This window comes from Mytilus edulis, chromosome 6 (genome assembly GCF_963676685.1).
Source record: "Mytilus edulis chromosome 6, xbMytEdul2.2, whole genome shotgun sequence".
NCBI lineage: Eukaryota > Metazoa > Mollusca > Bivalvia > Mytilida > Mytilidae > Mytilus > Mytilus edulis.
Genome location: NC_092349.1, coordinates 29,041,245 through 29,065,579, shown reverse-complemented (window position 1 = coordinate 29,065,579; position 24,335 = coordinate 29,041,245). Strand labels below are relative to the sequence as shown.

General features: G+C 32.6%; 1 protein-coding gene across 1 annotated transcript in view; it reads left to right on the top strand.

Annotated features, from left to right (window-relative positions):
- The window catches only part of LOC139526329 (putative ankyrin repeat protein RF_0381), a 72,951-nt gene that overhangs the window by 9,793 nt on the left and 38,823 nt on the right, over window positions 1-24,335 (top strand). The window contains exons 4-6 of the mRNA XM_071321462.1: window positions 5,346-5,447; window positions 5,868-5,969; window positions 13,288-13,392. Of these exons, the coding sequence (XP_071177563.1) occupies window positions 5,346-5,447; window positions 5,868-5,969; window positions 13,288-13,392 (309 nt within the window). The remainder of the gene's footprint in view (window positions 1-5,345; window positions 5,448-5,867; window positions 5,970-13,287; window positions 13,393-24,335) is intronic.

Sequence of the window (24,335 nt, the reverse complement as noted above, 5' to 3'; positions counted from 1 at the left end):
CATTCATAGTCGAACTAACTGAGGCATATATGAGTTTGGATTAAAATTACGACGACCGGATACGCTTAGCATACAAAAATATATGTTGCATATGTAGGAACCCACCTTGTTGGGCAATCAAAGGGGATGGGGTCCTGGAGCTGGAACCCTCCTTTTTAACGACCAATGTTTTTGAATGGAAGCATATGACTGGAACCCCCTTTTTATCTTGGGTTGAGTACCCCTTTTTAAACTGACTGGATCCGCCACGTGGTGCCCTTCTTAGTCTTTAACGAACTAAACTTTATATTTATTTTATCATTAAGTCTTAGTCCGAATAAAATCTAAATGTTTTGAATGTATAATTTAGATACAAGTTTTCTACTTGTATGTTCTTTAAAACATTGCAATATTGGATTAGAATTAAAACTTCAAACAAAGGAGTATTTGAATAGTTTTTTGCTAATTTGAATTGCCTGAAATATATTTTATGAAACAGTTTGTAGTGAATATTATGAGTTAACTCTCATATTCATGTTAAACACAAATTTCTATTTTGATGAAACAAGCAACTGTGTTTATTTACGTAGAAGCAGGGGTTTCAAGACCTTGTGGTCAAAATCTAGACAGCAGTGAGGAATCAGAAAAATGCTATGTGATAGAACATATTCTACTAAAGGAGACCTTTCCTCCTACCCAATCCCCCCACAAACACATACAAATCCTTGAATGAAATATAAAAAAAAAACCACACACACCTAATCCGCTTCATTTCTATTCCCATTGACAATAAAATTAAAATTAAATCCCATAAATAATTAACAATGAAATTATTAGTTCATCAGCTTAGCACACTATATGTATGGATGTTTCAATCCGAATTATCTATGATAATTACATCACGCATATATATGTTAGACTCAGATCGGCGTCCAGTTTCTAATTGACGTCCGTTCCTCAAATCGACGTCCAAATCTGATGTCACATTCTCAAATCGACGTCCAATATTTTGTTACTCTAATCGACGTCCAATATGATGTCATGTCTTGCCAAAACGAAGTCCGATTGATTGTGTAGTCTTCTCAATTCGATGTCAAATATTAAATAAATAATCAATTACTGGACTTACACTTATACATGTTCATGTTTTGTAGGGTTCTTATGACAACTTAATTTTCAAGTATTTATACATACTTCCCTCATCACGCATCCCAAGTACAAGAGTTAGAGTTAAATTTAACAAATTAGTCAAAGGTAACCGAGCATGTGTTCCTAATAAACTATGTTCATAAAGTTTATCAATGCCTGAGTAAGTCAACTCATCTGAAGCATTTGGCTTGTTTCCATATCCCAAACTTTTTAACTAATTTTATTTGGCCTGAAAAGGACCCTTTGTAAAACTTATGGTTGATTTTTTTCTGTTGACGATACATATCTACACTACACATGATGCCTTTCAGTGTTGATGGTTCATATTGATTACCATCCTTTTTTCACAGCCAAGAGATAAGTGCGAAGTTTTTGATATCTAGTTCTGCAGACTTTTTTGTACGTTATCTGTCTTACCAGACTCCTCTAAATATAAAGAGTGTTATGTCAGACACTGTTTTTCTTTTTGTATTTTCATTTGTGGTGGCTTCAAGAAAATTATCGATTTCTTCATAACTAAAGTCTTGAAATATTGAATTATTTTTTATTTGCCTGTTTTGCCTGAGCCCCTTTTACATGTTCCTGTTAAATTCTATCTATCATATCAAAGTCTGCTAATTCCACTGCTTCTATCTCGAAATCACTTTCAGAAAAAAGCAGACGAGCTCTTTTTGTAGAAAAGAAGAAGGGTGAAAGGAAGCTCTCTATCATACCATTTATTATGCCGTATTTTAATTGTTAATTGCACGTTTGTGGTGTTTTTCTCGCTTTAAAAGACGATCATAACTGTAAAATACTTGTTATTTACCAAAAGAGGACACAAATTCGTCGAAAAAATATTAATTTAACTGAATGTTCATTTAATTGTTCAAACAATTGTGGTGTTTACAATGTTTTGTGTATTCACACCATAAGAAGCCGTGTTAATATGTATTTTTCCGAATTCTGCACACTACATAACGGGACCATACGTTGTAACTAGCAGAATATTTATACGTATTTATATCGACATCTATAATGATACTGTATTATTTATTTTAATCGAACTCAAGCTAGTGAAGCACTACAAAGGAAACGGTTGTTGTTTTTATCGTACATTTATTATTAATTCACAGTTGTGCTTCTTACATTGCATCTGGTGTCTTTTTGTGTGAAAAAGTAGTTTAGGTAAATAGCACAAAAAGTCTCGAGAGTGAGATAAGTGGAATGTATCACAATGGGATATTCATATAAATCACCATCATCTATATAATAATCAAATATAACAGACAATCTATGTTATTTAATAAAATAATCCCTCTGGATTTCACTGAAATGTAATGCCAAACGATAGAAGTATTACTGGTTCTAATCCGCTAAGATAAAAATTACTTCAGATGGTTTCCGATAATTTACAAAAATGTAAGTGTCCCTGAAAATGTGTTTGCCTAATAAGGACAATTAAAGTGCTTTGGTAGAAGTAGTTTTATTTTCCCTTTTTATGAGTCATGAATAAATGACAAAAGTGTATTTCATTTCATTCTGACACCTGAATTTAGTTTTTTAAATAAAACCAAAAACTGTTCATTTCTTTGTTTATTAGCTGATTCAATTCAAATAGATAATAACACTAAATAAGATTAAATAATTCCACTGAGATCCCTTTGTATTTGTCACCACCTTGAACATGTTTTCTAATTTTGTGTAGTACACGCGACCTGCTTTCTTATGATCCACTGATTGGAATCGACAGTCACACCTGGCACGTGTGTCCTAGAGGCCCGGCTAATAACTTGCCGCATATAACATTTCACCTGTTAAAAATTCTCCCATAAGTATTGCTAGACAATAATATACACATCGTCTACACCTCGTCATAGCGTAGATAGTAAAAGTTCAACACGCATGCATGTATATATGGTCTTTATGGCTTGATATAATATACTTGAATTTGTTCACCTTATCAGTCCTAAAAAGCAAATATTAGAAAGACAAGACAAGACAAGTTTATTAATACACTCAGGCACATTGTGTGCAACAAGAGCAACAAAATGTAGTATACAAAATAATATGTTGGTCAATAAATGTTACAAATAAAAATTAAAAATAACGCAACCATTTTATCGTAAAAGAGGCTTTCAGTTTTTGTGAAAGAAAGAAAAAAATGTTTAAGATGTACTGTACATATTGAACATGTTATTTACTGAGTGTAAATTATTGCATGTCTGTTCGTTTTATTTTCTAATTAGCCGGTAGTAATTATATATCAATTTGGTCATCAACGCTTATAATAACGTTAACATATGATTACCGATCAGGACAACAAATGATCGTTTTTAAATCCCGTCATGCAATATCAGGGGGAAACCTCGCGTGTTGCAGGAAGTAGTCAATGCATTCTTTCTTTTTATTAGTTATTAGGTTTTTTCGTAATTACTGCATATATATAGCAATACAATTTTGTGAATTAGTATTTTGTGTTAAAATAAACATATTTAGATATAAGTAAAAAAAACACGAATTTTCCCTTTAAATATAACGGATGACCAGACTGAGTTTACAAATAATTTTGTCTTTAACGGCAAGAGACATACTGAGAATAGCGTGCATAATGAGAAAAACTAAATCTCCTGAGAGTTTTTTTTTTATAAAACCTTTTGTTGAGTTTGTTGAACACATGCTTAGAATATCAAATGAAGTTAGGGGAAATTATGAGTGGAACATGAATTAAGTTGTGTGTGTTTGGCTTGTGATGTACGTTTGTATATGAAATTGTAGTACGTTATATTGTAAATCAACTTATTTTCGCGAGCGTTTTTTTTCATGCATTTCGCGAGTAGAACAATGACTGAGTTTATTGTCCTTACCTATCCCTTTATCATCCTGCTCTGTCGCTCAGTAATTCTCGTATCAAGACTTCAAAATGAGACCATGCATTTTCAGCGACGTCACAGTGTGAGAGGAGAAGTTATTATCGACCTCACAATGCGAGAGGAGACGATTTCAAGCTTGCTTTCGTCAAGCATAACACTGTCTTAGGGAGATGGAAAAAGACCAGTAAAAGAACGAGAAACAGATAATCTAGATTTCTTCGTATAGATATCGTAAAATATCAGCCGCTCGACACAAAGTTTCACCTTGTGGTTTGCGGCTGATATATATTTTACGATATCAATGTATAGATAACCCGATAATCTATACTTATTTTCGATCCTTTAGTTTGACTGTCCCTCTGGTATTTTTTAATCCTCTTTTATGAATCGTTTGTAGACGATTTACGCGCATGGTAATACTATAAGCCTAATATGTCTGTTGTGGTTTTCATACGAAATGCTTTGCAACGTATAACGGGCCTTAATAATTAAACATCTATCGGTCAAGATTCTATTTGCTGTAGTTATCCATTCAATATTTACGGTAAACATGATAAGTAAACAGTTTAACCCAAACCTAGATTTTGGTGATTTTAGTCTATCATGTCTTTAATGAACGGTTTCTTATTAGTTATTGTGTTTGGCTTTTAACTAGCTGCTAGTAACTGCTAATACTCTCAAATCGTACTTTCTTGTTAATTTGACCTGGTAATACTATTTGAAATGGTTTTTTTTATTTAATGTTTACCTTATATAAAATTAGAAGATGTGATCTGATTCCCAATGAAACAACTTTCACCTGGTATCAAATGATGTAGATACGGCAATGTGTTTGTTTCTGCTTAATACTTTTGACTACTTAATTTTCATCGTATCCAATTTAAATTGCCTTCACTCATAACTCTATGTAGAGGTCTGCCCGTAATGATATCTTCAATATATGAGTGTTCATTGGTTTTTTTGGTGAATAACATGTTTAATACCACGTTTTGTGACAGTTTGACATAATGACAATCAGTATTATTTGGTGGAAAGAGCTGGAGTAAACTAAGAGAACCACTGACCTTCTGTTGGGGAAATGACAATCTTTGTCAATATAGGTGAGAGTTGAAAACACGTCACCATGAACATGTTTGTTCACTAAAGCTCAAAACTAAAATCAATACAAATGACCTGTTTCAAAAGATATACAATGTACTTAAACATATCAAGTGAAAATGATTTATATATTCTAATAATTCATTAACCTCATTTTATTGATGTATCAACATGAATTATTGCCTTCACAATTATTTAGATTAAATTCGCACATTGTTACTACCTTTTCTGTTTGTTTATCTGAACATCGTAGCATTTCTGTTTTAGGATGGGAGCACTCCATTTGATGTAGCTACAGAAGAAAAAAGATTCAAAATAGTAAAACTGTTATTAGAAAGAACGACTATAGACCTAAACAAAGTATACAAGGTATGGATTGTACCACTAAAGAGGATGTTCAAACGTTCTATAGTCAACCAAAACAATTGTTGGCCTAACTCGACATTTAAGTACCCACTCTCAACTAATCTTTAAACCTCAAAGGGAAACGAACGTACAATACTCACAAGAACTTCAATGTCATCCACGGTGCGTAATTCAGTTGCCGTGAGGCAATGGCTGTTTTGCAAAGAAAATAAGCATTCAATTATTCGAGTAAGGTGGATTCAAATTTAATCAGACTCGATACTCAAGTTATTAACAACATTAACGTCTACGTGTAACTTATATGTTACACAACTTTGTTTAATATTTATTTCATTTGTTAAATAATTTACATACATGTAATGCCTTTTTTTTCTTTAACAGAATATTGGCTATAACTTGATATATTTCAACTGTTTATTTCAGGATGGGAACACTGTTTTACACAAAGCTACTACAAGTGGAGAACTCGAATTGGTCCAATTGTTACTCAAAACATCAAATATAGATCCCAATCAAAAGAATAAGGTATGAAGTGAGAGGAATAAAGTAGGTCTATGTGTGGTCAACTTTAACTGTGTCATTTGTTACGTTTATTAAATCGTTGAGGCAAACATTTACATTTCAAACTGGTTTTCATATTAGTTGTACAAATCTGAAGTTGAGTAAACAAGTGAAATTGAATTTGAAAAAAGGTAAACAAAGCTAAATTATGTACAAATCACTATTTTTCTGAAGCACATAAGCGTGTCCCTTGCATTTAAATATGGTGTGTGTTCCTCTGCCTCAAACTTCTATTCAATGTTTTGTAAACGTTGTTTGTTTTACTTCCTGCCATTTTGTTGTCAGTTTGTTTTAGACTTATGGTGTTTGTTGTCCCTTTGGTATCTATAGCAGAACAATTTGATATCCTTTTTTTCAATTGTTATTCCTCTGTAACGTAAACCCACAGCGTCCACGTATCATAACACTCTAACTTACCGGTGGAGAATAAAAATGAAAAAAGTAAAAGTAAATTATATTATAATGATCATTTCTTATATATTAATCTCTACATCCCATTATGTATAATCATTGGTACACGCATTCATTTGATATTTGTAAACATATTAATATTTACAATAGTACACATGACACAACATAGAAAACTAAAGAATAAGCAACACGATCCCACCAAAAACTAGGGGCGATCTCAGGTGATCAGGAAGAGTAAGCAGATCGTGCTCCACATGTGGCACCCGTCATGCTGCTTATGTGATAACAAATCCGGTATCAGTCTAGTTCGGTAGGTCACATTCATGAAAGGGAAGGAGACTGTAGTTACGACGTAAGGAACATATCCGATACCATTTCTTCCTAAGAGGGCCACACAGAAGGATGTATCCCTTTCTAAAACAAGATACTTGTATCTACGTTCAGTTTGGCCATTCATTTTTTATGAAACAAAGCAATAAAAATGTACCAACTCTTTCAATTTGTCTTTTAGTTTGAAATATGGAATACTTGTGTAAAGTGTAGAAAAGTCAAATGTTTTAATACTATTACAAGATGAAAGAGATAACACATAATGTGTCTTTCTTATAAATATATAACACAAATTAGTTCTGTAATCAATTGCATAGACATAGTTCAAGGCAAAAAAAAGTACATCTACCAAAGTCAGAATCATAACATTTTTCATACGAACGAGTTAAATTATAAGAGTTCCATTATTTCAAAAAAGAAATTTGAGCAGGCATTCATAAAGCATTTCCAGTTATATTAAACTATCAAGTTTCTTCTACTAGTATCTGTTTATATTTGTTATCGAGTTAGTATTTAAATCCCAGTGACTACACAATGCTGTTTTATTATCTTCAGTGTAAATGTGGTAAATAGTATGTTGGCGAGTCAGAACACCCATTCCCCAAACGAAAGAACGGCCATCGTAGTGACTATGAATGAAAGCCAAATCATTCTCTCAGTCACAATTTGAGATCCCCTGGTCACATTAAGACAGACTGACCATAACAAACATAAACCACACTACTGGTTGGTCTAGGTAGGATAGACTCACTTGAAAAATATTTTGAAGAAGAAAATTAAAAACTTTGGCACCAAGTTGAAAAAATGAAAAGGTAACATACCCTTCACCCCTTCGTATGATGTTTACATATCTCAGTTGATACTTTATGCTCGTGCATATTTATACTATAATGACTTCATATACGTGAGTGTGTTCTTAATGTAGAAAATATGCAGGTTGTTTTTTTTAGGTTAAGACGATGAATATATCGTCCATGGCAACGGACATATGTGATTTCTTCAATAATATGTGACCTTTATAGCTGACTATGTGGTGCTGGCTTTTCTCATTGTTGAAGGCCGTACGGTGACTCATAGTTGTTAAAGTCTGTGTCATTTGGTCTCTTGTGGAGAGTTGTCTCATTGGCAATCATACCACATCTTTTTTTTTAAACACTCACTATGTTACTTGGCAATCTTCATTTGACAAATGTAAAAATATTCTGAAGCGTACTAAAATATATTTTTTAATATATGATGCATAGTTTGACGCCTGTACAGGATATAATACGCCATGCTGATACATGTGGAAAAGACTCGCCGATTATTAATATATCGGCAAAACCTAGACTGCAGCATTCTCATAGCATTGGAAAACCAGTGACATTTAAAGAGTCCTTGTATCGGTAAGGCAGAATGGAGATTTATCGAAACCTTTCGTTATGGCTCTGCAATCAGTGTTTACAAACATTCATAGTCGAACATACTGAGGCATATATGCGTTTCGATTAAAAATACGACGATCGACCGGATACGCTTAGCATACAAAAATATATGTCAAACTTGATGTCATGTATTGCCAAAACGACGTCCGATTGATTGTGTAGTCTTCTCAATTCGATGTCAAATATCAATAAATGATTAATTACTGGACTTACACTGATACATGTTCATGTTTTGTAGGGTTCTGATGACAACTAAATTTTCAAGTATTTATACATACTTCCTTCAAAGATTTTTTAAACCCGAAATAGTATAATATATATATTAATGTTTATCTTTGTAAAATATTGATCCAATCGATTTATATTGTAGTGTGGTATTCATATTTATATATTAAAAAAATACATGCATCATGCATATCAGTGTTAGTCAATGAGAAAAAAAATCAAAAAATCTAGAGAGCATTTTTCAGTCTGCAACAATAGACAATATACAGATATGGGTTCAAATTATTGTTGAAAGCCGTACGGTTACCTATAATTTCTCACATTCATTTTATTTGAACTCTTATGGATAGTTGTCCTGTCCTATTGGAAATCATATCACATCTCCTAATTTTAATGTAGTTTAAATCTCCAAAATTTAAAAATTACACAACTTGTTGAAATACTAGTAGGTAATGTATTAAAAAAATAGATTTTTATATCTGTGACACATAATACGTTTTAAAGTGCCAACTGGTTTTTATAGTTCGTTCTTATGTTGAATTGTCACATCACAATTCTAACTGGTTAGAAAGAGGGGTTGAAACATGCTAACATGTTTAACCCCGTAAAATTATGAATCTATGTGCTCTCCACATTATGTATGTAAGTGCCTGTTCCAAGTCAGAAGAATGTAATTTAGTGGTTGTCGTTGTTGCATTTTTGTTTATCGTGCATTATTTTGTACATCAACTATGTCGTTATTTTCTCGTCTGAATTGGTTTACATTTGTCACTTTGAAGCTTCTCATAGCTGACTATACGATATGGGCGTTTTTCATTTTCGAAGGCCGAACGGTGGCCTATATCAATTGTTCTCTTGTGAAGAGTTGTCTCATAAGCAATGATACCACTTCTTTGGTTTTTTTTTTTTAAATATTCAGCTGATATCGATTCAGTTGGATTTTGTATTCTGTGTCCAAAACGGACGTAGATTAAAGAAGCTAAAAAAATGAACGTCAATTAGAGAAGTAAAAAAATGGACGTCGTTCAGTGAAACCAAAAATTGGCCGTCGATTGGATAGGAATAACATTGGCCGTCGATTTGATGATATCTTTTTGTGATGCATGATTTGGACGGCGGTTTGACGGACGGACGTCGATTAGACACCGGACGTGAATCTGGGTCTTACATATATACTCTGCATGTAACATATAAGATATGACAAACAGCAATATATACAAATGAACGATACGTGTATATAACAACATATAAGTGTTAATAATTGTCATGGTAACTGATACATGTCTTCTCATATACTTCTCTTAATTTCTTGTTCCATGTTTCCTTCTCATCTATTTGCTCAATTCCAAGTGTTTCTAACTTTCAAAACTTCTCCAGGTCGCATTCTTCTGTCTTTCTTGATGTCATTACATTCATCATATATGTTGGCTGGCCACTGTAACTCGGTGTACCGTGAAGTGGTCCTGACAGTAAATAACCTATTTTTGATTTCACGGCAGTAGGTCCCTCACCTCTAATGATATGGTTTTCTATAATTGACCAATAGAAGTCGGCTCCTACGAGTACTGAGACTTGGAAATTGTCGTTCGCGATTACTGGATGTGCGAGTTTAATCCGGATATTTACGATAATTGAGCACCTTTGCGGATGTAAGTTTTTGAGTGGTGCGGCGATTTCCGGTAGATCAATACTCTGATCGGCAATTTTCCTTCGTCGGTGCGCAAATAGATAGTTGTAGTTTTTAAGTGTCTAATTTTCGTACTTTCTGCGCTGTCCCCGAACCAAGATAAATTTAAACTTTCTGTGCCAGTTATGGATAACTGCAGTTTAGTGGCTAAGTCTTCTGTGATGAACGACCTCTGTGCGCCCTCATCAAAAAAAAATGTTGTCATCTAAAGATTGTAGTCCTGAACTTATAGGATTTATTTCTGTTTTGAGCATAAATTCGTGGTTGCCTGTGAATGTAAAATTGTGTCCGTTTCCTTCGCGTTTTGTTGAATGGTACTTACGTTCGCACTATCTTCTGTATCTTTTTTTGCATTATCGTTACATAAACTCGTGTGATGACGCTTATGGCTTTTTTTATTTGATTTACAATCAACCAAGTTATGATGTTTTAACGTGTGATGAAATACTACCCGCCAGACGAGCGAAGACCGATGCAAAGGAAAAGATAAAAATGTGGACCAAATGAAACTATTGTATAATTATATGAACTGTTAACTGTTCGTGCTTTATTACAGAAATATTTTTATTTTATTCGTGCTCATTATCAAAGACAATTAAAGATATTCAAAGTTTTATATTTATCAGAAACAGTAATTCAAAGTGAAATTTTCATAATTTATTTTCAATTGATTGTAATTAAATTCATTTGCGGGCCCCCAGAATGTTAAGAATTGCACTTGAGGTGTTCCCGCTACCTCTATCCATTGTACACGACATCACCGTTGTTGTGACGTTAGCTATTCAGGGTTACAATACATGTACCATTGCAAGTAGACGTTTCTATTTCTAAGCCTTAATTTGTGTCCGATACAATCACACTACGATAGTGGTACATAACACTATATGGAGATATCTCTGTGAAACCAGCTGAACTTTTTAGTTACGTTCTATTTGTTTAGAAAATATGAAGCTTCTCAATAATCAAATTTTTTTTCAAACTGCTATGTATTCGACCATTTTCAGAGTCAGGTTCAATTTTGTTTGTATTTTTGATATTCTTGTCAAGGCCTCAAAGAAAAATATTTTGTCAAAATTTAATGAAATTTAAACAAGCCAAATTAATTTCAGTCAAAGTGTTGAGTACCACCTAGTTTTGAACATTGTTATTGTTTATTGTTTTAAACATAAATACAGTAACACATAACATTTTAAGCTGTAGGAAAGGAGTAGGTCCGGTAAGGACCGATTTTGGCCTCAAATTTCAGGTTCATCTGACGAAAGATTTTGACCCCTTTTTAAACACTTAAGTGTCTATTTTAGATTTAATTAGTTTATGTGAAAGATTTTAAAGATTTAGTCATTAAAAAACGAACCGATTCAAGCTCAAATATGAAAAATCTGCCTAATATGCCGAAAAATGTCACTTTTCAGATGGTTTTTGGTAAAAATGAAAGTGGCCGCATCCGTGTTCATCCTCAACCTTTATATATGTTATGTATTATCATAAAATACAACTTACATTTCAATATTAAGGATGAACACGAATGCGGCCACTTTCGTTTTACACGAAAACAGTCTAAAATTTAACTAAAATGATAGAATTATGAGGATTTCAGTAATTTAGTGACTTAATGGTGCTAGTACCGGATATATGTGCATTGTATTGTCAAAAACAGCCCATATGTATGTAGCAGAAGCATTCTACTGTCCAATAAATAACTAAAGGTTTACATTTTAACAATTTTGTAAAACTGCTATATTTTGGGGCCAAAAAGGGGTCTTACTGAACCTACTCCTTTGTATAATCACTCGAAAAAGCATGAACGCACTCGAGAAAGGCCGGACTGCTTTCGAAAAACCGAACACAAACTAATGTTTTCAACGCAATAACACGATTTTTTGTATTTTGTTTAAACATACGAAAAGTCGTGCGAGGTCATTGACCGTTATTCGTTTCTGATTAGATAATAACAGAACCCAAAAAGTCATTCCGGATGAATGATCAATTTTCGTATAAAAATGAATGTGGAGATATTTTTTATGAATATATAGGAAAATACTTTTTTTGTGAAATAGCAAAGACTATTTGTAACAACTATAATAATAGTTCAATGTGTTAAGATAATTAAACCAATGTATTTTATTAGTTAATTTTACTGAATATTATCCCTGGGTATTCAGTGGTAATGTAACAGGGTAACTTGATGAAATGATGTACACCAAGTTTAATTGTTAAACAGCAATATATTCAATAAAGAATAAATAAGAGTGAAAAACAAACATATTTATTTATAGTGGATTGGGAAACAAGATTTTGCAACTTATATTAATCCCTTTCCACTTTTCGAGTACGAATGCTGCCTTACAGCGGCATTAACCTGCTCTTTTTCGAAATCTGCAAGGGTGTTATTAACGAATTTTTGTAACGTGTGTGTATGTGTAAGGATATATAGATTCCATGTAAGTATTTCCTTCTACATTTGCATCGGGATGTGTATAAAAAAGGGCTTATTCTTCATTTTGCAATTAAAGCATTTTAAGGCTAATTTTAACTTTTGTGTGTGTATAATCTGGATATATTACCGTAATTATACCAACTGTTGTAATATGAGTGTGATTCAACTTACCATGATATGTTCGTGTATTTGTTTGTTGGAGTATGAAGCTTCGCTCAGTAATATTGATTATACCATGGCGTACACTTTTTGTTGGTGGAGAGGCTGGAGTAAACAGACAGAACAACCGACTTTATGGAACACTGGCAATATTAACTTAAAAGGAATTTGAATTAACATCACCATGAACATGATATATGAACACAAGTTATTTACTTAATCCATATGTACAAAAATACGATTGCAAAAAACGGTTTTGGAATTCTTTATATTTTGTTGAACTTTTAGCTAATGTTTTGTTTTTGTACTCTAATCATTTGTATGACAATGTTTGTTTATACGACAGAACAACCAAACTTCTGCAAAACAGGCAACCATTGTCAATGTAAACGGGATTTAGTGAAAATGAAAATGTTTTATGTACACAAGCTATTAACATAAATCACATTTACAGTTTAAACAAAATTGCGATAAACAAAAAACGGTTTGAAATTCATCAACTTCTCGAATTGTTGGCCAATGTAATTTTTTTGTATTGTAATCATTTGAATAGATTGTTTTTGTTAATTTTCATATGATGCTATGACCAGTGCCACCTTTTCATTTTAGTATAGAGGTGATACTCCCCTACATTTAGCTGTCAGTGGTGAAAATCTCGACATAGTGAAATTATTTCTACAACGAGCAGATATAAATCCAAGTAAAGAAAATAAGGTACGAGTTGACGTTTTGTACATTATTATCAAACTTTGTTGAATCATTCATTAAAATCAATGTCAAAATAATGATAATTATACAAACTACACATATCTGCAAAATACTATAAATATCAGAGTAAACGTTTTTTATGTATCTACAATTAAAACGACTGGTGTGATAATTTTTAAAATATGGGAGATATTATAGTCTTACCGTACAATACTAAGTTTTAACTTTAGTAATAATGTCCTAAACTTGCACCCCTTCTGCTTATTTTCTGCTAGACGATGTCATTTCCCAGTGAATATAAGATTTTTGAAAGGACAATTTTGAAAGAGGGACGAAAGATACCAAAGGGACAGTCAAACTCATAAATCTAAAACAAACTGACAACGCCATGGCTAAAAATGAAAAAGACAAACAGAAAAACAATAGTACACATGACACAACATAGAAAACTAAAGAATAAACAACACGAACCCCACTACATATAGAATACTTCCGAGACCACACTGTTTTTTCTCATCACAATTATGTAGAAATAGTAGTGAACAACAGTTTTCACACTTGTTTTATCTGGTCGGCAGATATACAAACTCTATACTGTTTTCATATTCATTTTCAATTTTTAATTTGAGAAAAACAAGTTCATTCTCCTAGAAGTAACATACTTTCCGTCAAATTTACCGTTGACGTTGTCCCATCGAAAAGTCGCCGGGTGCAATTTTAACATTGCAAAATCTGGTCAAAGGGACGTATTTCGTACAAAACGTCGCAATATTTCGCGGAATCCGCTAGACGGCGTTCATTTACTGTTACTTGACCTTAAGTTTTCTTTTGAATTTCAATCTTACAGATAAACATGATAAAATTAAGACAAGGATGTATCATTCATGAACGCATGTATATACTGCCACTACTTATTTGAATAAAGTCTGAAAATGGGATTCCTCGATTACTGTAGATATAGTTAGTTGTCAAAGGTACCAGGATTATAATTCAGTACGCCAGACTCGCGTTTCGTCTACATAAGACTCATCAGTGACGTTCATATCACAATATTAAGTAAGCCAAAGGATTTAAAGTTGAAGAGAATTGAGGATCCAAAATTCCCAAAAGCGTCAAATACGGCTATTGTAATCTATGCCTTGGATAAGAAAATCCTTAGTTTTTCGAAAATTCAAAGTTTTGTAAACAGAAATTTACCAAAATGATCACATTATTGATATTCATGTCAACACCAAATGTTGACTACTGGGCTGGTGATACCCTCGGGGACGAAACGTCCACCAGCAGTGGCATCGACCCAGTGGTTTAAACAGTTATCAAAGGTACCTGGGTTATAACTTAGTACACCATAAACGCGTTTCGTCTACACAAGACTCTTCAGTGACGCTCGTATCAAAATATTTATAAAGCCAAAGAAGTACAAAGTTGAAGAGCATTGACGATCCAAAATTCCAAAAGACTGTTTCAAATACGGCTAAGGTAATCCATGCCTGGATAAGAAAATCCTTAGTTTTTTTTTTAAAATTCAAAGTTTTGAAAACAGGAAATTTACAGAAATTACCACATTAATTTATTGATATTCATATCGAACCCGAAATGTTGACTACTCGGCTGTTGATACCCTCGGGGACGAAACGTCCACCAGCAGATGCATCGACCCAGTTGTGTAAATAGTATTTTCACAGTTTGTTAAATTCCATATGATCTTTTTTTTTTTATTGATTTACATCTTGAAAATGTCGTAAATATTTCATAGTTGTCCTTAATTCATGTGTTGAACTACTGCTAATTCTTAGAAGGATGGTCTTTTCTAAAAATCAATGCTACATTCATCATTTTTAAAAATCAATGTTTGCTACCTGAATTTTCACATGTAACGTTTCTGATATATAGTCTTACCTGTCTGAAAGTTTCAAAGCCATTGTCCCAGTAGAAATCCAAATATCTTCATTTTCTCCATGTCGGATATTTTTATTGACTGTACAATCGCTTGCAAGTTTACTGTAATATCACTCGGAGCTTCCCTGTACAATCACTTGGAGCTTTCCTGTAGAATTGCTTGGCAAAATTTATTAAATACATTGCATATGCATTGTATTGGTTGTTTCTTGCTGTCCTGTTATATAATATATGGTATTTGAAGTGAAAATAAGCATATAACCAGTCATTTTGACAATTAAGATTCTACCAAGGAACCCTTTTTAAGGTGACTATCTCAGAGACAAAAACAAAATCTGTACAATAGATGTAAAAAAAAAGAAGGTGCGTTATGATTGCCAAAGAGACAACTCTCCGCAAAAGACCAAAAATGACACAGAAATTACCAACTATAGGTCACCGTATGGTCGTCAACAATCATCAAATGCCATACCGCATAGTCAGCTATAAAATGCCCCGAAATAACAATGTAAAACAAGAAAACTAACAGCTTATTTATGTACAAAAAATGAACGAAAAACAAATATGTAACACATAAACAAACAACCACTAAATAAGTATACAAGACAAAAAGAAAAGGACAGTACGAAATATGATAAGAATCTGATCTAAAATAAAAATGAAAATCCTCGTACAAAATAAATATGTATATATACCGAAAAGGTGAATAGATTCTCTGGAAGGGTAATTAGCATATTTTGAATTTACTGAATATATTCTTTACCAGCAATTTAAAAAAAATTATTAAATACATATTTAAACAATACAACAAAGAATTTTTCATCACAGGATCGGGATACTGTAACAAGGAATTCGAATGTGGAATGGTGGTAGCTTACCACTGATCCAAGAAAAGACACGTATATGTCAATAAAACATGATATTAAATTATGTTTATTACAAGCTATAGCTACTGGTAGAAAGAGCTCTAGTAAAATTAAATTTTATCAAGGATGGGAGAGGACTTGTTATCTGAAAGACAGAGAAAACACAAAATCCTGCAACATGTATTTTTTTATATCAATGTCACGATTCAGTAACTTATCAATATTCCCATCTATAGCATCCGACAAATGAATGAAACAGTTGGTTTATCAAATCACATTTATATCATCAATATAAAAATAAGGAGATGTGATATGATTGTCATAGTTCAAAAAATTAATGGATTTAAGCAATTATAGTAGGCTATAAAAGTTCCCGACATGAAAAATAAGAATCAATACGTTTCGAATTTAACTGACGGCCTAATTCATAATAAAACAATTTACGAAAACATATATATGACAGACATGAACCAACGACAACCACTGAACTACGAGCTCTTGACTTAAAACAGGTATATACAGAATTTGGCAGGGTTAAAAATGTCTGTGTGCTCTCATTTCTCCCTAAAATTAGCACAGCAGAAGACCAAACTATAAAAAATCAGATGAATAATCGGATCATCATACTATCATTGACGATATCAGACCAGGTGCGGATCCCGCCTTTCTTCAAGAGGGGGGTCCAAACCACGGAACACCCTGAAACGTACACAAAATTAAAAAAAAAATCGGAAACATGGGGTTTCAACCACCAAAACTCCCTCTCCCCGCATACCGGATCCGCTAATGCAGGCTGCATCCATTCAAATAAAAGCTTCAAACATCATTAACACTTTTGAGTGTGTAATTTAGGTTTAAAAAAAATGATAACAATACTAAATAACTAACTGTTATTAAATCGTAACAGAAAAAGGAGAGAAAAATCATGCCAGACATATATTGTATTGGATTGCAGTAGTCTTAATAAATATTTATATGACAAAAGTATCATGGAAACATAAACTGATCATGAATGTGGCAGAAGAGATAGTTGTAAGCATTATCCACTTAAGAGTTATAATTAGTCATATGCCACTAGAAACTATTACAGCAAAATACAATGAGTGTGTAGGAAAAAGTAATACCTTAGACAAGCTTGCTTGCTAGCCGGACCGTGAAATCATAACAAGGTAAAGTAGGTTACCCTCCTTTCGGAGTAGTCTAGTTGGCCAAACGATGAAAAGAAAAGCTCAAGCGATTGTACAGAAAGGCTCCGAGTGATATTACAGTAAACTTGCAAGCGATTGTACAGTCAATAAAAATATCCGACATGGAGAAAATGAAGATATTTGGATTTCTACTAGGACAATGGCTTTGAAACTTTTAGACAGGTAAGACTATATATCAGAAAAGTTACATGTGAAAATTCAAGTAGCAAACATTGATTTTTCGATGTTTATTTGACATTTTTCATCGCTGTTGTGTGACAATATTTAATCGTTTTAAACGGAGCTCCACCATTCTAAGGAAAACGTTTTGATGCATATACCTTTCTTATTATTTTATTGGTTCATATTTACATAAAGAATGTTTTAGCTATCAAATTTTGAAGCAGAAACGTTATATAGTAACATAAGAGTTCGTCAAAGTTTCCATCAAGCAACTTGTTATTTTGCAAATGTCGGAGCACCGCTTGACAGTCTCCCGAATGACCAAATTATTAGAAAACCGTACAGTTCCGTTCCCACACTGTGATACTGAGCCAAAAAAAAATTGCAACAAGTTAAAATTTTATTTTATTACAAAAACATATGATTTTGTTAACAAAACGGAACTATGAAAAGTCAGAAGCAAAACGCATGTTTATCATTCACATTCAATAGGCATTTATTTTATATGGAGTGCAGTAGTGTCCAAGTGTCTAAATGGGTATAGTTTTATGCAAAATCAATATATCGTACATTGTCCACGTGCATAGATGACGGATTTGCAGCGTTTTGCATTCCATTTAATATCTTTTGAATTTTTCGTTTTGGAATTTTATTTCATTCCCTGATTAGTGCATTTTCAAGTTCTTTGAAAATGTTGGAAATGATGACTCAGCATACATTCACAGTTAAGAGTATGCATAGTTTATTTACAGTCCTTGATTTTAACGGATGCGTCGGTTCAGCAAAGCCCTTACATGTTCGATCGGATTGAGGTCTGGGTATCAACTTGGCCATTCTTTTGAATTTCCAGTTTGTCTGTATCCTGTATTTTTCCGCCATATTTGTTTCCTGCACAGTTTTTTTGTGTCGCAATATGTCGTTTAGATATATTACATATGATATCGAACAATTATTGTGCTTTTTATTTTCATCCTGTATGAATAAAACCGACAAATTTATTTTCCTAATTGCTCGTTACATCTTCAAGATATTGTTCTCATTGGTTCAATATGCAGACTGAATATACGAGTTATTTCAGCTAACATAAAGAACATGCATTTGTAGCTAGTAATCAACAAGTGATAGAGCCCTTGTATCTTTTGATTTAAGGTCCTTGGTCTATTGAAAAAAATGTCAATTTTGGTTGAAGTTCCATGGTAGTTTTCTCTCCTCTTATATTCCAAATAAATCATCATAGATACCAGGATTAAATTGGTTTTACGATGATATTACACGTAACACATATGTAACAGGGTAGATTCTTACGTCAAGTAATAATAAACTTTGTTTAGGGTTCGGGTGATTTAATACCATTATAAGAAAAAAAACTCTGAAATAACAATATCACAATTATAAATAACAGTTCTATTTTATAAACCACAAGTATCTTAAATTACACATTATCACATATATATGGTAATTACAGAATACAATGCTCTTTAATACTGTGTACTATACTACGAATAATTGTAATAGACAATCAGTGAGCTGATGTCACGTGTACTTGTATTTCGCATTGTGATACACTACACAAGAATGTAACCCTTGATCCTAAATAATGTACTAAATAGTGTTTACTGGTTTCCTATGTGTACTGTACAAAACTAAAGTTAAAACTGCACAACTAATATTAAACTGATCGGAACATAATATATTATTAAATACAAGTACATTACAACAATCATTAAATTGTAAATACTATGTTCATAAAGACTAATTAAGCCAATATATTAAATATGCTTAAAACCGCATATTTGAAGGGAAAAAATCCATAACGTTTTGTTTCCAACATTACATAATTAAAAATAGATTGACTCTCTCCGCTTGTGGAGTCAGATTTTACTGGCAAGAACAAGGTACAGTTCACTAATACTCTTTGTAAATAATTACATCAATGGAGTCCTAAAACCAAAATGTAACCATAAACATTCGGACTCGTAAAATATTAAAATATACTATATGACAAAACAACTCAAGTTCATTCATAGTTATACTTCTATCATTACAATGTATAATATAAGTGTACTAATAAATATAAACTTTATCATTTTTTCTGATTTTGTCTAATATGCCGCTATTTATGAAATATCAATTATCTGTGTCAATAATCAAATTGATATGCAAATTATCTAGTTCTACATTTTATCGTGACAAATTAACGGTAGATAATAAAATGTATGTAGCACGAAGCTAAACAAAATATTCTCGGGTACATCTATCCTACTTATTTAATAACCAAATTTTACGAGGAGAACGAAATCATAACATAGAAACTTTGCTTAATTTATCATTTTCATGTGAAAATATATAGTATATAACAAAGAAGTTAACTTACCATAATCAGGTAATATGTTTTATCTTACCTCCTATACATTTCTAGGAAAATGATTGGTTAAAAGCGTCCTCGTGGAAACCGTGTATATTAAATATTAGGTTAGTTGGGAGGCGGGGCTTATTTCATACACGATTAGTAGTGGTGTTATGTCCCTTTAGAAAAACAAAACAGTACTGAGAAAAATTCTTAAAGGTTTAAACAGACGACGAAAGTGATGATAAAGTGAAAAAAAAATCATAAAACACATTTAAATCTTACAGGTTGTCATTGTTGGCATCTGTTTTGTAGGATCAAAAGAAGTAGTTTCCATGTTAATGCTAACTGTATTGAAAAGTTGCTCATTTTGATAGGTCCGACTAGTCTAAATTTTACACGTTAAGATAGTCGGTAAGATAAATTCGCTACATAGTGTGCTAGTGACGTAATAAGGTATATACGGGGTCATTAAATTCCATATGGGGATTCAAGCTTCGCTATCACCCCATATGGAATTTACTGACCCCATATATACCGTATTAGGTCACTAGCACACTATGTAACTAATAGTGTCCACAATGAATTAAAACAATAAGACCGTGTTCACACCAAATGCCGTGTACAGTAAACATGTTTACATTTGGTTTAATGTAATGTACACTAGTTTCACATTAAATTTGTTCACATCTATACACCTTGTTTAGCTACATGTACATACGATTTGTTCACACTTGTAAACTATATGTCGTTTAGATGTTCATAACGTAGAACCGAATTCAAATTTTAAACAACTTTTTAGCAGTAAGGGAACGACCATTTGACTTAAAAAAAGGGGGGGGATGAATTTTCCCTCAATTTTTTTTTTTTTTTTAAATCAAAAATAAACAAATATTCTGAATCCAAAGTTTCACCTTCATTATAGTGTTTATTTGGAAATTGGTACCATCGAAAAAAAACTAAATATAAACTTTCGCGCGAGAAAGAAAATCTGACTCAGAACCCCCCACCCCCCCTTTTTTTTTTAAAGTAAAGTGGTTGCACCTTTAAGAAAGTAATTTTGGATGATTTGCAGTAGTTTAAAGATGTCTCGATTACGCATTAAAAACGTAGGCTACATCAGCGTGCTTACAGACGAAGAAAAAGAATTGCGGTGTTAAGGATCACTACAATTCTATCATTTTCTGTTTGTTACAAATGCTATTTTTTTTCTCCAAGGAATATTTGACACAGGGAGGGGTAATTTTTTTTATTTCTAATTGTATATTAAAGGATCTGAAATACTTCACAAACAAACAATTAATCTCACCCTTTTTATACGACCGCAAATTTTGAAAAAATTTTCGTCGTATATTGCTATCACGTTGGCGTCTGCATCGTCGTCGTCGTCGTCGTCGTCGTCGTCGTCGTCGTCGTCGTCGTCCGGCGTCCGAATACTTTTAGTTTTCGCACTCTAACTTTAGTAAAAGTGAATAGAAATCTATGAAATTTTAACACAAGGTTTATGACCATAAAAGGAAGGTTGGTATTGATTTTGGGAGTTTTGGTCCCAACATTTTAGGAATAAGGGGCCAAAAAGGGCCCAAATAAGCATTTTCTTGGTTTTCGCACCATAACTTTAGTTTAAGTTAATAGAAATCTATGAAATTTTGACACAAGGTTTATGACCACAAAAGAAAGATTGGGATTAATTTTGGGAGTTTTGGTTTCAATAGTTTAGGAATAAGGGGCCAATAAAGGGCCCAAATAAGCATTTTTCTTGGTTTTTGCACAATAACCTTAGGTTAAGTAAATGGAAATCTATGAAATTTAAACACAATGTTTATGACCACAAAAGGAAGGTTGGTATTTATTTTGGGAGTTTAGGACCCAACAGATTAGGAATTAGGGGCCAAAAAGGGACCCAAATAAGCATTGTTCTTGGTTTTCGCACTATAATGTTAGTATAAGTAAATACAAATCTATGAAATTTAAACACAAGGCTTATGACCATAAAAGGAAGGTTGGTATTGATTTTGGGAGTTTTGGTCCCAACAGTTTAGGAAAAAGGGGCCCAAAGGGTCCAAAATTAAACTTTGTTTGATTTCATCAAAATTGAATAATTGGGGTTCTTTGATATGCCGAATCTAACTGTATATGTAGATTCTCAACTTTTGGTCCCGTTTTCAAATTGGTCTACATTAAGGTCCAAAGGGTCCAAAATTAAACTTAGTTTGATTTTGACAAAAAATGAATCGGTTGGGTTCTTTGATATGTTGAATCTAAAAATGTACTTAGATTCTTGATTATTGAAGTTTTTTTGGTCCAGTTTTCAAATTGGTCTACATTAAGGTCCAAAGGGTCCAAAATTAAACTTTGTTTGATTTCATCAAAAATTGAATCCTTGGGGTTCTTTGATATGCCAAATCTAACTGTGTATGTAGATTCTTCATTTTTGGTCCTCAGTTTTCAAATTTCAAATTCTACATTAAAGTCCAAAGGGTCCAAAATTAAACTAAGTTTGATTTTAACAAAAAATGAATTCTTGGGCCTCTTTGATATGCTGAATCTAAACATGTACTTAGATTTTTGATTATGGGCCCAGTTTTCAAGTTGGTCCAAATCAGGATCTAAAATTATTATATTAAGTATTGTGCAATAGCAAGTCTTTTCAATTGCACAGTATTGTGCAATGGCAAGAAATATCTAATTGCACAATATTGTGAAATAGCAAATTTTTTTTTAATTAGAGTTATCTTTCTTTGTCCAGAATAGTAAGCAAGAAATATACTATTTGTGCAATAGCAAGAATTTTTTTTAATTGAAGTTATCTTTCTTTGTCCAGAATCAACTTAAATCTTTGTTATATACAATATACAATGTATATACACTTTTTACTACCAACTGATAAATTTAAATAATCTTTACCATTCAGTGATAACAAGCAGTTTTTTTACATCTTAATATTTTATGATGTATTTAAATGAGTAGTTATTGTTGCAAACTCCATTAGAAATTTGAATTGATATCAGTTTTGAAAAAGGGAAACGGGGATGTGAAAAAAAAGGGGGGGGGTTAAATTTTTCTCATTTCAGATTTCATAAATAAAAAGAAAATTTCTTCAAACATTTTTTTGAGAGGATTAATATTCAACAGCATAGTGATTTGCTCAAAGGCAAAAAAAAACCTTTTAAGTTCATTAGACCACATTCATTCTGTGTCAGAAACCTATGCTGTGTCAACTATTTAATTTTAGATTTAAAAAGTTTGAAGAAGAAATCTTTAATTGATTTGTAAAATCTTGGCATTTGTTTTGTGTAAAAAAAACCATGTAATGTCAAAAATTTGATCACAATCCAAATTCAGAGCTGTATCATGCTTGAATGTTTTGTCCATACTTGCCCCAACTGTTCAGGGTTCGACCTCTGCGGTCGTATAAAGCTGCGCCCTGCGGAGCACCTGGTTCAGTAATGCATTAATGAATGAATCGTTGTTTGAGTAAGTACCAGTGGCAAGTATTTCTGTCAGTGTGTACGTCCAGTCGATTCGGGAACACCTGTTCAAATTAATTATGTGTTCGGCAATGATGATGGATGAGTCTGATAAGAGATTAATAAGGCTACGTAAAGTGTGTTTATAACACATAAATATATCAAGTTTAGACAAATATTTCTGCAAAGGACTTTATTAATAAGTGTTATAAGTATCAATTTTATATAAAAATCGTTTCTTTTTCAAATATACATGGGACAATTAAAATTCTGAATGCCTAATGTTGTGTACACTCAACCTACACAAGGCCTACATCGACTATCGACCGCATGTAGACAAAACATGATTTACACTACATGTAAAAATTGAGAGTTATCAATGGGAACGTAATTATGTTTAGTTTATGTGTGAGTTACACTAACACAACACCGAGTTTAGGTCAATGTGAACACGGCCTAACACAGGTATATAAATTCGGGATACAATATGATGCGACTGTAATTTTCAATCTTACGTGTAAATCTACCTGGTCAATACAAAATATAAATTGACCACGAAAATGACAATGACCAATATGATACGTAATTTAACTAAGAATCTTTTGAATATTCATGAATTAAATATAGAAAAGTAAAGTGTAGATTTGGATTTAAATAATAATATTCCTTTATCAAAATTCAACAGTTAAACGTTTATAATAAATACAATTAACTTTAAGTACTTTAAAAATATTTTTACTATTATTTAATAGGCTTAAAAATGACACTACTACATTCTCCCGTTTGTTGAAGAAAATGACTTCCATGTCATTGTGTCTTCCTCCCGTTTTATGACCTTGTCGTCCTCGTCAAGCTGTTTACATTGGCAACTGTTCTTAATAATCTTGATGATAGCCCTCGATAGTTTCATCTCTAAACCTCTAATTCGCCCTGTTTTCCGTAACCATAAACCAGAAGTGAAATTTTCTATACCGGACGAACCTACTAATCTCTTTTT